Source organism: Gopherus evgoodei, chromosome 6 (genome assembly GCF_007399415.2).
Source record: "Gopherus evgoodei ecotype Sinaloan lineage chromosome 6, rGopEvg1_v1.p, whole genome shotgun sequence".
In the NCBI taxonomy this organism is placed as follows: Eukaryota; Metazoa; Chordata; order Testudines; family Testudinidae; genus Gopherus; species Gopherus evgoodei.
Window position 1 is genome coordinate 59,699,001 of NC_044327.1, and position 17,939 is coordinate 59,716,939.

Genomic DNA, 17,939 nt, shown 5'->3' on the forward strand with positions numbered 1-17,939 from the left:
GAGGATCCAGCGCTGGTAATCCAATGTAGACACTTACCAGCGCTTTTCTTGACCTCCGTGGAAGGAGGAAGCCTCTGGTAATCAAGCTGGTCTCCTTTCCCGGTTTGCTCTCTCGTTCCCGGAACCCCGAGCAAGCAGGTCTCCTTCCCTGCGGTTTGCAGGGTGGTTCGGGGAACGCGAGAGCAAACCGCGGCGAAGCTGGTCTCCTTTCCCGGTTTGCTCTCTCGTTCCCGGAACCCCGAGCAAGCAGGTCTCCTTCCCTGCGGTTTGCAGGGTGGTTCGGGGAACGCGAGAGCAAACCGCGGCGAAGCTGGTCTCCTTTCCCGGTTTGCTCTCTCGTTCCCGGAACCCCGAGCAAGCAGGTCTCCCTCCCTGCGGTTTGCTGGGTGGCTCCGGGAACGCGAGAGCAAACCGCGGCGAAGCTGGTCTCCTTTCCCGGTTTGCTCTCTCGTTCCCGGAACCCCGAGCAAGCAGGTCTCCTTCCCTGCGGTTTGCTGGGTGGCTCCGGGAACGCGAGAGCAAACCGCGGCGAAGCTGGTCTCCTTTCCCGGTTTGCTCTCACGTTCCCGGAACCCCCCCTTGAAGCCGCCCAACAGCGCTGCAGTGTGGCCACATCTAACACCACTTGCAGCGCTGGTTGCTGTAAGTGTGGCCACTCTGCAGCGCTGGCCCTATACAGCTGTACTAATACAGCTGTAACAACCAGCGCTGCAAAATTTTAGATGTAGACATGGCCAAAGTGTATAATAGGGATCTCAGTCAGCAACCGTACCCAACCAAATGCATGATCCCTTGCATCTGTATCACTCCCTCTAAGGGCTTGTCTACAGACATCTGACCAGCATAACATTAGCAGATATCTATTCCTGAATAATTTACCATGTTAACACTGTACTCCAAAATAAGTAATTTTATTCCTGAATAATTACTCTGTGTCCAAAGCAGGGTAGTTATTCCAGACTGAAGTCACTTTTACTGCAGACTAGTGACAACAAAGGGGAATTATACCTATTAGCTAAATTATATCTGAATACCTATTGAAGAATAGTAGAATACTTGTTATGGGAAATTTCCCCCTTTGTAGACCAGCCCTAACTTCAACTATCAGTTGCAAAATACAGGCCCAAATACTATGTCTCATGCTCCTCCTGCTGTCCTGCACATTCACAAGATGAACCAAATCAGACTGCAGGTATTTTATTCCCTAATTTGAAAGCTCTCAATAATGCAGGACCATTTAAAACTGCTGTCAAAGTATGACAGTTTAAATTAGGAAGAAGTGTTTTAAAAGATTCGGTAATTTGTAACAGAACAAAGAAGTAGAGTTTTTAGTTTTACCACAATTAATCCAAAAAGAATGTCTCCGGAAAGGTGAATATCGATTGGCTACCTGTCTGAATTACAGTAACAACTGAACTTTAGTCAAGAATATCCTTATTTCCTTGCACATATAAACAAGCCTTAAGAATTGTTTTAAGATACTATGCATACTGAGAGAAGAGAGAGTAAAACATTAACACTTCATTAGCTCTAAACCTTCATTAATTGTCTACTGCAATATACCTGGGTATTGATTGCGAGCTTGAAAAATCTACTTCTTCCTTTTGTCCTCAGCCCTCCTGTATGAAGACTCAGAGGGAGGCAAGAAAGACTGGGCTTCCTATTTCCATCAGGGAGTGAGTATGGCTTCATATTATCAAATACTTACTTGACAGAAGCTACTATGAAAGATGTAGCCCCTAAAAGGTTTTAGGGATAACATGTGAGTTGGAATCTGTGACCCTTTCAGGGCACACAGTATGGGTGACCTTGCGAGCCCTCTGCCTTAGCAACAGAAAATTGCTGGAGCTAAACTGGGTGAGAGCATCACAGAATCACAGGTTTGCAAGGGACCACAGGAAGTCATGTAGTCCAACCACCTGCTCAAAGCAGGACTAATCCCCAACTAAATCCTCAAATGTCCCCCTGCAAGGATTTAACTCACAACCCTGGGTTTAGCAGGCCAATGCTCAAACCACTGAGCTAATCTGTTAGACACCACTCAAGCTTCTCAAGACTCTGTCACTTTGCTTTGCAGGTAACACTAGTATCCCAGGTCCTGAGCCCCAAGAAGAGCATTCTGCTGTGGTATCCAGTCCATCACTGGACACTCAGTAATTACCAAGTCCACTGCCATCAAAGAGAGAGCACGCACACCAGCTTAGTTGAGTTAAGAAAGAATTCACACTTTGCTTAATATTAAAGTACTGAGATCTACTCGAGGTAAAACAAAGAAGTTTATTAATAAAATCGAGATTTGAATGATACTGAGTAAAGATAGTGGAAAGAGATACTGTTACAAATGAAACAAAAGTATACCATGCTTCTGAGAGACTAAAACACAACTCTAACAGGCTAAAATCTATGTCTACGTTAAGTTTCTCACCTATAGCAACTTCTCAGTTACCAGTCCCTTCCAGGCCAGGGTCCAAAACATGGATCCAAAGACACAGCCGTCTTTGCTCTCTCGGGCCAGGTCTACTCTATAAACTTACATCAATATAACTACGTGGCTCAGGGGAGTGAAAAATCCACACTCCTGAGAGACAGTAATTCCTATCTAACCCCCAGTGTAGCCAGCGCTATGTCAACAGGAGGGCTTCTCCTGTTGACCTAACTACCACTTCTTGTGGAGGTGGATGAACTATGCTGACAGAAGCTCTCCCATGGGTGTAGTAGTGTCCTAACTGAAGTGCAACTGTTCTGTCACAGTGTTTTAAGTGTAGACCTGCTCTCAGTGATGGATCACCGAAGTGTCTTTTTGCTTCACTTTTTATTTCTCCAGAATTTACTGTATTTGTTTCCAGATGAACGCTTGGGGTTCAGACTCCAGTGTCCTTCTATGCTGATTTTACATCCCCCCAGTCAATCTAGCTTTTCCTGATGAGGTACATGCAAATAGGGCTTCCTTTGTGTTGGTTCCACAATGCTTATTTTACTTTAGAGACAAGGAGATAAATACCTTCCCTCTTGTGTGGAAGAAAGCCTGCTTCTCCCTTTGTTTGACTATAGGCTTTAAAGTATATCATCAGCAAGTATCATAATTATCCATATAGATACATACATATCACAATTATATTAATGACCAGTGGGCTACTGGCTTTCATTCAATACCTTACAAGACATTTTTATATAAATATGAGGATAGCAATGTGTTAGATGTAGTGTGTTTGTCAGACCTGATAGGAGTTACTGTTACATGACAGTGAACCCTTTGCCAGTTGGCATTGAGAGGATCTTAGGGTCACTGAATAACAGCACCCTTTCTCTTCTCAGCAGCCTCAAGGGAGAAAGTCCGTGCTTTCCATTAGGACATTACCCAGAACATGGGTGATGGCACCCTAATCTTTTGTTAATCTTAATCAGGCTAGCTCCATCTAAGGGCAGCATTTCAATCTGCCAGAAGCCAAAGGGAGGCATATAGTTTTTAAAAACTGGAAGAAACTGTTGAACCTGCTCTTATTTTTAAGGCAAAAGGAACAGCCAACAAAATTACAGAGTTCATCAGGTTAAACACCACTCTGAGCTGCACAGAAGGGCTAGTACTCATTGCTGTTGGTTACAGTTACTTGGATCAGGATGGGGCACAGCCCACTGGAACCCATGGTGCCAGACAACTGCACAGCTCCACCTGCCATATCTCAATCCCAGCAGTGTTAACATGAAGGTGTAACATGAAGTTTACAGCATCCTGTGCCCACTCAATCCAGGTGAGATAGGCAGAATATGGACCAAACATTTCTAGAGGCTTATAAATTGGACACTACCAAATTCACAGCCATGAAAAATGTATCACAGATTGTGAAATCTGGTCTCCCACCATGAAATCTGCCAGGGAGAGGCAGGGCTGGGGGTGTCCCACCAGGGGCTCCTACCACACACCAGGCTCCAGCTACTAGTGGAGGTTGCCATAAGGCCAGCCCTAACCCCCAAAAGAGTTGATGCCCCCCATACAATGCAGCCCTCATGTCTGCACAGCCCATTGCTCTCCAGCTGCCCCGTTCTGAAGGCAGCACCTGTCACCAACAGCACAGAAATAAGGGTGAAAATACCAACCCCTCCCCCACCCTCTTTTGGGTCTGGACCTCCATGGTTACAATACTGTGAAATTTCAGGTGTAAATATCTAAAACCCTGAAATTGACTATGTTTAAAAGCCTATGATCTTGAAATTGACCAAAATGGACCACGAATTTGATCAGATCACTACTTATGAACACCCTGGGCACCATGGGCCACACTGTAAAGCTACTGGGGCCTCCTCTGACTGGTACTGGCCAGGCTTTGAGGGGCCACAACATGCCTGATCCCAGCGCCCCTCTGAAATGGGAGACTAGCTAAACGCCCAAGAAACAATTAGCGCCCGGCTAGGACCCCGCATCACGCTCCCTCCATCCACGCGCAGCCCGGGACCCGTCCCCTAGCGCTCTCCCTACGCCCCTCATCTGGGGGCCGCACCCCCTGCCAGAGGCCCCCGGTTCTGAGCCCCAGGAGGGAGCAGCCGGGAAACCGCCGGCGCGGGCCACGTGCGGGGGGCCGCGTGCAGACTCACCTCATTGTTGAGGTTCAGCACCTGCGCCATGGCGGCGGCGGCGGCCGCCGCTCCGGACCCCACGACCCCGCGACAGCCCACGCGAGCCAGCAGCCCCGGGGCGTGGGGAAGCGTGGCCCCCTCGGCTCACACGCTTTGCAAAGACAAGCACGAAACGAAATCGCGCGCACGCGCTCTGCTCTCGGCGTTGCGGAGACGCTCTAGGTGGCGTCTCGATGGTGAGGGCCAGTCTAGGCACCGGCGGCATCTCGCTGGCCCGAGCGGACTTGATTGAACCACGCACATGCTGGGGCAGAGGAGGAGAAAGTTGCTGGGTGCCCGGGGAAGAGACTTTTCCTTTGTTTTTCAGTGATTTTAGCTTATGGCTCCGTCAGGACTTTTTATACATTGAATAATGGAGCTTTGTGATTGAGCTCACGCCTGGGAGAGGAGGGCTCTGTGTCCAGATCCTCCACACAGACACCCTCTCACGTGTGTGTGCGGGTTCTGGACATAGCCCCCCCCCGCCATGCCGTCCTGCCGCTGGATCCACGCTCATGCTGACACCGGTTCTAGCCCGTGCTAGGTCTTTCCCACGGAGTGAATTGCATCCACAACTTGATGGTACTTGTTGTCACTGTAAGGCGAACATAGCACTAATAAAAAAGTAGTAAGAGCATAACATGCAGAGTGGCAAGTTTCTTGGCGATTGTTCAGTCTAACTCTGTAAAACAAATATACCTTCCTCTAGATTCACTGGATCTGGCCCTTGCTGCATTTTATATAATAAACAAATTACATGTCTAACAAGTTTTTAAAAACGACAGAATTATAAAGAATTCATCGGGGAGCCACCCAGTCACCCCATGTGTCTGAGTTTCATTATACTCCACAGGGTTTCAAATTTTTTTTTACCAGCTATGGAATTGAAAATTTAAACTTTTACCTAATCTATAGTATTTTCAGATACTACATCCCTCAAAATCTGAAAGAAATTTGGTACCATGGGGAAAGGAATTTGAATAAAGGAAGAGTTACTTTTTGTTTTAATTCAAATGTAAGGAGACTTGGCTCACTGCAAAGTAGCTGTGATCAGTTTGAAATTCAGCTAATCGAATGCACAAGAATCCTAAACAATGTTAATAACAGAGCAATATATTAATTCCCCATTCTCTTATAAATTAAAAAAAAAGCTGAATACATTGTTTTAAAATTGTGCGGAGATCAAACATGGGCAAGTTTCAGCCTAAAAGGAGAAAGTTATGAGCAAGTGAAATTAAGTAGTTTCAATGTATAGTATTTTAGTGACGCTACTCACATGCTTAAAGTTAAGCACATGCATGTCTTTTTAAAGAAATGAAAAAACACAGCCTAAAAAAGAAATGAAAAAACACAGATTCAATATGAAACATAAATGCTGGTAGTGAGACAATTTTCTCAATAAATGCAGTCACTAATAGAAATCTGTGCTCCAGACAGCAGTCTTATTAAGTCTTTCCCACAGAGTGGATTACATCCACATTTTGATGGTAGTTGCTGCCATTGTAAGGCTAACATATAGCAATAATAAAAGAGTAATAAGAGCATAACATGCAGAGTGATAAGTTTCTTGGCAATTGTTTAATTTAATCCCTGTAAGAAAATAACTTCCTCTAGACCCAAGCTAATTAAAGTACCACTTTTATTGGAAAGCAGAATATGGGATATACAGTAATTAAGCTATATAAGGCCTAAACCATGTAAACATTTACATACATGTTTAATGCTATGCACTGTGAATAGTTTCAATGAAGTCAGGTTAAGCACATGTGTTGTATAAGAATTTTCAGGATTGAGGCTTAAACTGTTTATCAAAGTTTCATCAAAAGATACTTTTTCCTTTGCTTCAGATTTATTATGCTAGAGTGAATTGCCACATGATTTTGAAATGCAATCATCTTAAACGACTTTATATATTTCCTATGTTATTCCAGTTACAGGTTTCACAGCCGCAGCTGAAAATCAAAGTTATTGTTTTAGATTTCTACACTGTAATCTGTTGCACTATTCAGATTATGTAAAATCAGATATGAATACACTTGAAGAAATCATTCCAAATATAATCACAGCAGAAATTATTGTTTATACATATATTATCAGTTCTAGGCAATTATTTTGATTACACACCATTAATTAACTGGCCCCTGGATGGCACTGTTGCTCTAAGAATTCTTTGACTTCGAAGCTTGCATAATAAGGAAGGAAATCTAAATTGAGTTCAGATACCTCTATAATACATACACTTCAGGATCTAACATTTAGATCTACTTATGTTTTGATGTTTGGCTGCTAACTGGTGGCCAGACATGCCTTAAAATCGATTTCTGTACTCCAGCTAAATGAAAGGAGTAACCCAAAAATCGATATTACTAAATCGATTTAGGGTTAGTGTGGACGGATATCGAAGTTATTGGTCCTATTCTTTTACTGAGCTACCCAGAGTGCACCGCTCCGGAAATCGATGGTACCCTGGGACCATGGACGCACACCACCAAAGTAATGTGCCCTAGTGTGGACGCGTAAAATCGATTTTATAAAACCTGTTTTATAAAATCGATTTTACTAATATTGATTTAAAGCTGTAGTGTGGACGTAGGCTTATGCTATGTTTTCTGGGAGGGAATATTTGAAGTAGAGTCTATTGTTTAGGAGATATGACTCTCAGACTGTTAAAGGTGAAATAAATTAACTGAAATGGGCCATCTGGCCTACCAAGGGTCATTCCCCTTCTGATCTTTCAAATTTCTTATCTTGTAATCCCCTATCTCTTTTGGGGGAAAAGAGTTGAGTCTTTTGCTGAGAGCAGGTGACAGACCATATTAGGACCTATAACATCCACAGACTAAACTTCTGTATGAAAGATGCAACTATTTGCTCCATTTTATCCAAATTAAATGTGACCCTTAGCTGAATGAGGTGGGTAAAACTGGCTTCTTGAATTTTTTGGACCTGATTTTCTTTAAACCCTTAATTGATATTTCTCTGGTCTTGGCTCACATGGATCTAACTTTCATTTATGTAATGAGTCCCTCGTTGATGCCGTCAACTAGGAAACTGAATGCATAATTAAATATAAAAGGCTAGTTTTTTGACTTCTTTCTTGCAAATATATTGAAATTCTTCTTTGAGTGCTGGTCTCAATGTGTATTCTACACATGAGTGTATATGTGCACCATGCATCTGAGTCCAGAAATTCTAACAAGCAGTGTCCATTGGCCTGCACAACTGCAGTAGTTCTGCTCATGCTTCAGGCTGAGAGCATAAGAAGCTGTGTGAGCTGACATCTCGTCAGTTCCTTCTTGCTGCTGCATGGCCTGAGTTGGTATCTGTGTCTACAAATTTCTCCAGCTTTTATCATTGAGCTCTGTAAAAAAAATTGTTAATGGTTTATAATTTTTATATGAGCATAATTAGAGAGTTTTACTATAGTTAGTATTGGTAGATTTTTCCCCATACTGGGGACTCCCTCCCTGCAGTCTGTGACTATTCCCAGAGACCCAAGGTTCAAGAATTTCTTCTGCCCATGCGCCTTCTCCGTGAATGACCATTGCAAATGGTGTCTCTGTTGTTTAGCTGAGACATATATTCCTGCAAAGTGCAGCATCTGTCACTCTTTTCCACTGTGATCTTAGATTAGTTAATACCTCATGGAGAAGACCATGAATCCCCAATCTGATCTGGTCAGGGAAACCCCTTGTATATTGGCCCCATCAAACAGGCTGTGCCTCTCTGAGCACAAGCAGAATCTACAGCTGCTAAGCCCAAGGACTCTTTTTCCTGGGCTTCCCATGAGAGTAAAGAGCACTGTCACAGGGCACCTCCATCAGTACCCATTGAGCTGCACTGCCTGGCTAGTTTGTGTGGTTTCACAGTCAAAAACACACACTGGATTGTTAACATTTTCACCATGTGTGTATTTATTCTTCCTTTACCAAGTATCACAATGTAATGCAGCCTTGCAGCAAGGGGAGGCTTCCCTGCAGCCCTCACTCCTCAATGGGAACTAAATCTCATACCATCAGCACTCATCAGGGCACCATTTGAACCCTTGGCAGCATGATCCATGTTCTATCTTCCATGAAAGTCACATTCTTAGTAGCTATTACCTCAGCCAGAAGGGTGAGCGAGATGGAAGCCCTCATGGCAGATCCATCATATACTGTTTTTCACATGGAAAAGGTTTCTCCTTGATTACATCCTAAATTTTTTCTCCAAGGGTATTTTGGAATTCCATGTCAACCAAGCTGTAGGCTTAGATGTTTTCTTTCTGAAACCTCATGCTTCTGCTGAGGAGAGGAAATTTCATTCCCTCAATGTCAGATGCCCATTAGCGTTCTATCTGCAAAGGAATGAATCTATCCAAAAATCACTTAGACTATTTCTTGCCATAATGGAAATGTCACAAGGACAAGCTATAATATTTCAGAGCATCTTTAAATGGATTTCTGGTTGCATCATGTGCTATTAATTAGTGCATATCCCTCCACTTGATGGGATAAGGGCACACTCCACAAGAGCACAAACTGCCTCTGAAGCATCACTGCAGTAAGTACCATTACTGGGTATATGCAGAGTCACTACCTGAAGTTCCAGTCACACATTCACAAAACATTATGCACTAGCTCAAGCCTCTGCTGCAGATGCAGCAGCAGGAACTACAATACTGGAAGTGTATTTCTTGCTGGCTTCTTCACATCCCCTTCTAGTCGGAATACTGCTTATCAGTCACGCACATGTGGAATACACATGGGGACTAGCACTTGAAGAAGAAATGGAGGTTACTTCTAATGGAAAGTTCTTCAAGATGTTGGTTACTATCTCTATTCACTACCCACTCTCCATCCCCTCCTGCTTCAGATCCTTCTGGATTCACAGTAAGAAGAGAAACTAGAGAGGTGTTAACCCACACTACCTCTTGTGCCCTCAGTCTGGAGTATGAGGAGAACTACTGTGCCTCTAGGGGACACCAGAAATTGCTTGTTTTAATTTCTGTACTAGGGTCCATGGTGTGCATGTTCATCTACATGTGGAATACAGATAGGTACCACACATCTCAAATAATTTCCAGTTACAGGTAAGTAACATCCATTTCTGTAAATTAATTTCCATTAATTGTAGAAATAATGTTCTATTTCCCACCTTGACTTATCCCTTGGGTTTTTTGTTTTTGTTTTTGCAGTACTGGAAAATGTTGCAAGAATTATTAATAAGTTGCTTTACAGTAGTGTTTCTCTTATCATTCCTGACTTCAGTTTTCTCATTTATCAACACTTTCCCCATTTCTTGTAATAGGGTCCATGGCCTACTTTAGGTCTTACATGACATGGTAAATATATGTGTGTTGATTACTGTTGGACAAATCCTCTGGGGCTCAATTCATGTTCAAAGGAGTTAGGGCAGGCGCAACCACAGCAGGTTTGGTTTCTATTGACCCAAGTAGGGCACTGAAGTGGTTACATAGATGATTTTTTAAATAACCTCTGGCGTCTAAAGTTGCTACTCCTGCATGCCAACTCAGACTTTGCCATCTCCCAAAGGTCTAATAGCTGTGGCAGGCAGTAAAGACATATAATCCTGGGAGTTTTTGCTGCCATGTTTCCATTGGAAAAAAAAATTCCCCGCTGGCATGATATGGTGATTATATATATATATATATAAAGATTCCAGTGGAAGTAATCACTGTAAATGTTTAGCTGTGTATTCTAGAATATTTAAAAAACCCTACATTAATAGCAGTTATTTATTGCTTTGTGTGTGTGTATTTCTTGTCTAGTTCCCTGCCAATGTACAGTCTGCAGTAGAATCTTGATTAATATTAGTGCTGATGCTTTCCATTCAAAAAGCACACTTCAAGCCAAATTGCTTACATATGCGTAAATGAAAAAGCTGGAATTGTCCATGCATCCTCCGACCTCTTGCTTTACAAAGGGGAGTAAATATTTTAATTAATTTAATAAGATGGACAGCCAGGCACAGAGTTTAAAAAGACTGATCCTGTGAAGGTGCTCAGCACCCCAACTCCCATTAGCTGTATATAAGTTGAAGGTTCTCTGCACTTGACAGGATAGGGCCCTAAGTGACTGGCCAAGGGTTCGTTAATGAATTAGCAACAAAGCCAGCTACAGAACTTTGGTCTCCTTCTTTTCAGTCTTGTGCCCTATGTATTGTATTAGTGAAATGCCACTTAAGCAAAAATCCTATTTCCAAAAGAGGGTCATGTATCTCCCTCCCAAGTCTTTTTTTGACTGATTGTACATACAGGACCGGTACTAGGAGTTTGAGCGCCCTAGGCGCACGGCAATTTCGCCGCCCTGCATGCTGGTCCCGCGGCTCCGGTGGAGCTGCCGCAGTGGTGCCTGCAGAGGGTCCGGTGCTCCGCGGCTCTGGTGGAGCTGCTGCAGTGATGCCTGCGGGCGGTCCACTGCAGCCGCGGGAGCAGCTGACCATCCGCAGGCACTACTGCGGTAGCTCCACCGGAGCAGCGGAGCACCGGACTCTCCGCAGGCATCACTGCGGCAGCTCCACCGGAGCCGCCTGCCACCCCCTCCGGCAAAACAGCGCCCACCAATTATTCTGGCGCCCTAGGCGATTGCCTAGGCTGCCTAAATAGTAGCGCCGGCCCTGTGTACAAAACAGCAATGACAGAGTGCTGCAGAGCATCCAGAAACTTCATAGATTCAACCTGCAAATGATACTCTCAGTATAGGGGAGTCTCTGGGCAGTACAATGCTCTAGGGAAATCTGGCTCCACCTTTGGCAACAATATTGAGGGATGATGGTATTCCCAGAGAAAAGGAGGCATGGCCAGTGCATTCAAATTCCTTGTTAATCCCCAGATGCTGGAACACTCCTTTGGGCTATTTGTAACTGAATTCTCTATAGCTGGGCCAGGTAGGCTGACCAGATGTCTTAATTTTATAGGGACAGTCCCGATATTTGGAGCTTTTTTCTTACAATAGGCACCTATTGCTCCCCACTCTATCCTGATATTTCACACTTGCTATCTGGTCACGCTAGGGCCAGGTCAGTTAGGTGCAGGACTGGGGAAAATGCAAAGATGGCATAAAACCAGCAGTGAGCATAACTCATCTGCAGACCAGAGAAACGGAACTTCTTTATGACAGAAGTCTGCAGAGCATCAGCACCTCAGTGCATAGACTTTATGCACAGAAATTGTGGCTTCAGCTCATGAGTGATTCATCCACTTACAAAAGATTCATTATGCAAATTACTTTTGTGGCTCCTGTTACATTTGGCTATTTGAGATTCTACTGGATTTTTGAGTGCTTTGTTCAGTCTAGTTTTCAATGAAAAAGCAGGGTTTCTGCACTTTATTTGGGAGACTTTTCTTGCTGAAAAGTGACTTTGTTTATGATCTTGGAAATAAGAAAACCCAATGCAAGAGACTAGAAGCTAATTACTATGCTGCTTTAGGAGTGGTTGAACAGCCATTAAAAAAAAATGACTTCAATTCCTAGATTGCACCTACCCAAAGAATAGAGTCAGAACAAGTAGCTTCCCCTGCATACATATCGTATCCCTGACCTTTGCATAGTCATAGTCTCAGAAACCCTGTTTAGCCCTTATACTGGCCTGAACTACACAGAGGAGCAGACTGCACACTCTTCAACCACATTGTGTGCTCAAGGAATTATTGTGCTTCTCAGTGCAACTTTGTGTTGCCTCCATTCATAGATGTGTCTTGAAGCATAATATAGCCCGTAAGCCTAAAATACCACCTAAAATTCCAGCTTTTTCATTTATTAATTCCTTTTATGTGTACCCTTCTGCCAGGGGGTGTCGGCAGCAACAAGTGTTGGGTTCAAAATCTAGGGGTTCCTGTTAATATCACAATGCAGAACCAGCTCGAATCCCCATTAGTAATCTGAGAACTAAATGTAACCCACATGCCTAATGGGAGATATCTCTTTAAGAGATCTAGAGAGAAGTGGGGGCCAGTTCTGTCTGGGTCATTGTTGCTCTGCAAATGCACAATTAGCATTCCACTCCCAGAAGTTTCTGGAATTGGGTGTGGTAGTGTTGGTCATGCTAAATAGGCTTCCTGTAGCTGGATTACGAAACTCCAATGAGGGCAAGAAGTCGGGGTAGCTGCTCTACCAAAAAGGACATGTGACCTACCTGGGTTGGGAGGAGCTTTGCTATAGAGCAACGGTAGGCAAACTTTTTGGCCCAAGGGCTACATCTGAGAATAGAAATTGTATGGCGAGGCCTGAATGCTCACAAAATTGGGGTTGCGGTGGAGGAGGGGGTGAGGGCTCTGGTCGGGGGTGTGGGCTCCAAGGTGGGGACAGAAATGCCGTGGCTTCCGGGAGCTGCAAGGTGTGGCCCCCGACCCTGCACCTTGTGTGGAACGCTGGAGCAGGGCCATGCCGTGGCTTCCAAGAGTCATGTGGTGTGGCCCCCAACCCTGCACCCCAGCTGGATCACTGGAGTGGAGCAAACCCCAGACTCTGCTCCCTAACAGGCTGGCCCGTAGTTTGCCCACCCCTGCTCTAGGGGAAAATACTCTACTTTCTGCTCTTAATTCTGAAGCATGTTGCAGAAGGGAGGTATATTGTTAACTGGCCAACAGGGAACCATTGGCAATGTTAATTGCAGAAAAGGGAAATTGGGAAGAAAATTAATTTTTCATTTTAATTATATACATTCAATGTTGTGTGATTTCAGCCAGATTGTTTTAGTCAATTTGTCTTAACCATTGTGGTTCACCAACTTTAAATGTGATGCTAGGGAAAGAATCATTTCTATTTTGCTATTCTCAGTTTTGTATTTTTCTTGTAATAGTGATGCTCATTTAAACCAGGGGTGGGCAAACTATGGCCCGCGGGCTGGATCTGGCTGATTGAGGCGGGGGAAGCGCAGAAAGGGAGGGGAAGGCTCTGACTGGCAGGGCCTGCCGGCGGGCAGGAGACTCTGGGGGAAGAGGGAGGTTCTGATAGGGGATCTGCCATTGGGTGCTTAGCACTTTTTCCCTGTAGGTGCTCCAGCCCCAGAGCATCCATAGAGTCGGCACCTATGCTATCAGGATTAAGAGATCTAGAAATGCCAACTGTAATAAAAATACATTTTGGAGTGTTTCTGGTGAGATGTGGATCAGATGTATTTTCACACTGCCTGGCTCAGCAAAAAGTATGTAGTTTTACTGTAACAGTGGCCAAATCTTGCTTGCTTTACTAATACAAGTAGCCCTAATTTTGTTAGTAGAACTGCTTGTTTGAGTAAGGTGATCAGAGTTTGGTCTTGTGGCTGTAGTATGAGTTGTTTCCTTTAAAATAATAAAAGGAATAGCCAAAATAATCAGCGACTTGATTTGGGGTACGAATCACTAAAGGCAGGGTGGAGTACATAGAAAAGGGAACAAGGTACATGTTCTTTCTCTGGAAAAATTTTTTATAAGCAGAAAGAGTTTAAAGCTGACCCATTGCAACTTTACATTATGCAACTACCAATTAAGGTGGATGTGGGTAGAAAAATTCCTCAATTTTTAATATCACTGAACAATCCCTTCAGATTTCACTCAAATGTCAAATCTTATCACACACTGCACCCAATCATAAATTTTGCCCTGGCCTTTGGCCAGCAACTAATCATCTTGACTTCCACTAACCCAACCTGGAAGCAAGTGTGGGAAGGAAGGAGCTGCTGATTAAAAGGAGACCTGTGAGGTGTTTATAACTGTAGTTCTCCCATTTTTTCATATTACCTTGCTGGAATCCCTGCGAATAAAGAAAATTAAATGCCTACTGGACTATATCAGAAGACTTGACATTGCTGGAAGGGACAGCTTTCTAAAAGTTCACTCTCTTCTAAAGTTCACACTATTCAAGAGAATTCTTTCTTCATGTTTCTTCACATATTCAAGGACACTCTTGACAGTTGAGGAAGGTTTTGTCTTGCAGATTTAGTATCATCGAATTGACTTCTTAGCATGAAGACAAAAACACCTTTCAAAGATGCTCAGGTCAAGTTTTCTTTGAAAATACAGATAGATGTGCATCATTGGCACATCTTACTGCCTTGAAGTTTGTTTTTAAGGTGTTTTGCACGTGAGATTTACAAAGTAGACTCAGAGTAATCTGAAATCAAATATTAGGATCTTTACTGTTCTATGAAGCAATTAAAGTCAGCTGGTCAGGAATTGCCAGTAGGTTATTATCTTGCTCTGAAGTTTGAAATCCGCAGTAGTCTCTTCACATGTAAAACTTAAAAAAAAAAAAAAAAAGTAATCTTCATGGTGATGAGCATAAGGCCTGATTCTAGAAATATTTAGTCCGTAATTTAGGAAAGTATCCCTACTGAGGACAACTGTTAAACAAGACTTTTGATACGGTATCACAAGACCTTCCAAACAAATTAGAGAAGTATAGTCTAAACAAATCTATTATAAGGTTGGTGCACAACTGGCTGGAAAAGCATACTCAAGAGTAGTTATCAATGACTCAAAATCATGCTGGAATGGCATATCAAATGGGGACCCAGAACAGGGATTGTCCTGGGTCCGGTTCTATTCAATATCTTCGCAAATACACTTCTACCTCGATATAACACTGTCCTTGGGAGCCAAAAAATCTTACCGTGTTATAAGTGAAACCCCATTATATTGAACTTGCTTTGATCCACCAGAATGCGCAGCCCTGGCCCCACAGAGCACTGATTTACTGCGTTATATCCAAATTCGTGTTATATTGGGTTGTGTTATATCAGGGTAGAGATGTAATTTGGATAATAGCTCCAGCAGCTCCTCCGGATCTCTGGCAGTATAGCAGCCTCTGTCAGGTCCAGGCTCCAGCAGTGGAGGGGAGGCATCCTGCTCCTCTGGCAGCTCTGCCTCAGTGGAGCTGGAGGGCTGGCCTTTCATTGTTTCAGTTCCTGTCCTGCTCCTCTGCCTCTGGCAGGCTGGTAGCAGGTGTCCCAGTTCTGACCACCAGAGGACAGTCATGGTTTTCTCCCCGTCAGTCAGGGAGTGATACCACTCTCCCTTGCTACCGCACTTATAAAGTTTGTGGACAATACTAAGCTGGGAGAAGTTGCGCTCTGCAGGAGAGGATTAAAATTCAAAATGATCTTGACAAACTGGAGAAATGGTCCGAAGTAAAATAGCATAAACTCAGTAAGGACAAATATAAAGTACTGCACTTAGGGAGGACAAATCAATTGCACAAATACAAAATGAGAAGTGACTGCCTAGGAAAGAGTACTGCAGAAAAGGATATGGGGGTTATAGTAGATCACAAACTAAATATGGGTGGACAATGTAATACTATTGCAAAAAAAAGGAAACATCATTCTAGGATTAGCAGGAGTGTTGTATGCAAGAATTCAAGTAGTAATTCTTCCACTCTACTTAGTATTAATAGAGCCTCAATTGGAGTACTGTGTCCAGTGCTGGGCACCACACTTTGGGAAAGATGTGGGCTAACTGGAGAGAGTCCAGAAGAGAACAACAAAAGTGATTAAAAGTCTAGAAACATGACCTATGAGGAAAAATGTGTTTAGTCTGGAGAAGAGAAGACTGAGGGGAGACACAAGAACAGTCTACAAGTATGTAAAAGGTTGTTGTAAAGAGGAGGGTGATAAATTATTCTTAATCACTGAGGATAAGACAAGCAGTAATAGTTTTAAATTACAGCAAGGGAGATTTCGGTTAGACATTAGGAAAAACTTCCTAACTGTAAGCATACTGAAGTACTGAACAAATTATCTAGGGAGGTTGTGAAATCTCCATCATTGGAAGTTTTTAAAATAGAGGTTAGACAAACACCTGTCAGGGATGGTCTAGATTAGGCGTAGGCAACCTATGGCATGGGTGTCGAAGGCGGCACCCAAGCTGATTTTCAGTGGCACTCAGACTGCCCGAGTCCTGGCTGCCAGTCCGAGGAGCTCTACATTTTAATTTAATTTTAAATGAAGCTTCTTAAACATTTTAAAAGCCTTATTTACTTTACATACAACAATAGTTTAGTTCTATCTTATATACTTATAGAAAGAGACCTAAAAATGTTAAAATGTATTACTGGCATGTGAAACCTTAAATTAGAGTGAATAAATGAAGACTTGGCACACCACTTCTGAAAGGTTGCCGACCCCTGGTCTAGATAATACTTAGTTCTGCCTCAGTGCAGGGAACTGGACTAGATGATCTACATAGGTCCCTACTACTCCTACATTTCTATGGTTCTATATGGTTAAATTTAAGAATGTGTTTGAGTGCTGTCCTGAACAGAGATATATGCATAACTACTTTTCAGAGTCAAAGCCTTCCTGACTGGTATAATTCTAACTACTGTGAGGCATCCCACTGACTTCAGTGGGACTCCTTGTGATAGTAAGCCCCAAATCAAGTGTTTGATGGATTGGGCACATAGTTACTCTGAATGTGGATCACTACTTTAATATCTGGCTCTGTGTTCGTCTATTTCATGGAAAACTTGAGTTTAAATATTTTTATAGGAGGAAAAAAAATCAGGGCTAGAGTTTTAAAATTGAATGGAATAGGTAGTATACCTCCTTCTGTGAAGGAAAGTTAGCAGTCTTCATTTCTGTTAACTACTGCTATTCAGGCTTACCATGAATAGACCAACAGATGCCTCAATTTCTAGCTCCCATGACATCAAGTAGGAAAAGTGAGGGATGGAATTAGAGTAACAGTAGTGTTAGGCCTGGTCTACACTATGCGTTTAAAACGATTTTAGTAGCGTTAAACTGATTTAACCCTGAACCCGTCCACACAACGAGGTCCTTTATATCAATATAAAGGGCTCTTTAAACCAGTTTCTATACTCCTCCTCAATGAGAGGAGTAGCGCTGAAATCGGTATTACCATGTCCGATTAGGGTGGCCGCAAATCGATGGTATTGGTGTCCGGGCGGTATCCCACAGTGCACCATTGTGACCGCTCTGGAAAGCAATCTGAACTTGGATGCACTGGCCAGGTAGACAGGAAAGCCCCCGCGAACTTTTGAATTTCATTTCCTGTTTGGCCAGTGTGGAGAGCTCACCAGCACAGGTGACCACGCAGAGCTCATCAGCACAGGTAACAATGCAGTCTCCTGAGAATCGAAAAAGAGCTCCAGCATGGACTGCACGGGAGCTACTGGATCTGATCGCTATATGGGGAGAGGATTCCATGCTAACAGAACTCCGTTCCAAAAGACGAAATGAAAAAACATTTGAAAAAATTTCCAAGGCTATGATGGAGAAAGGCCACACCAGGGACTCAGTGCAGTGCTGTGTGAAAGTTAAGGAGCTCAGACAAGCCTATCAGAAACACAAAGAAGCAAACGGAAGGTCCGGAGCAGGGCTGAAAACAT

General features: G+C 43.4%; 1 protein-coding gene across 3 annotated transcripts in view; it reads right to left on the reverse strand.

Moving 5' to 3' along the window:
- Positions 1–4,730, reverse strand: part of SRFBP1 (serum response factor binding protein 1) — a 132,560-nt gene extending 127,830 nt beyond the window's left edge. For 2 of the 3 annotated variants that reach the window (XM_030566763.1, XM_030566762.1), the window contains exon 1: positions 4,591–4,729. In XM_030566763.1, coding sequence (XP_030422623.1) covers positions 4,591–4,620 — 30 coding nt within the window. In that variant the 5' untranslated portion in view covers positions 4,621–4,729. Of the gene's footprint in view, positions 1–4,590 lie in introns of all 3 variants that reach the window. The other variant, XM_030566761.1, reaches the window with a different exon arrangement.
- Positions 4,731–17,939: the final 13,209 nt, after the last annotated feature.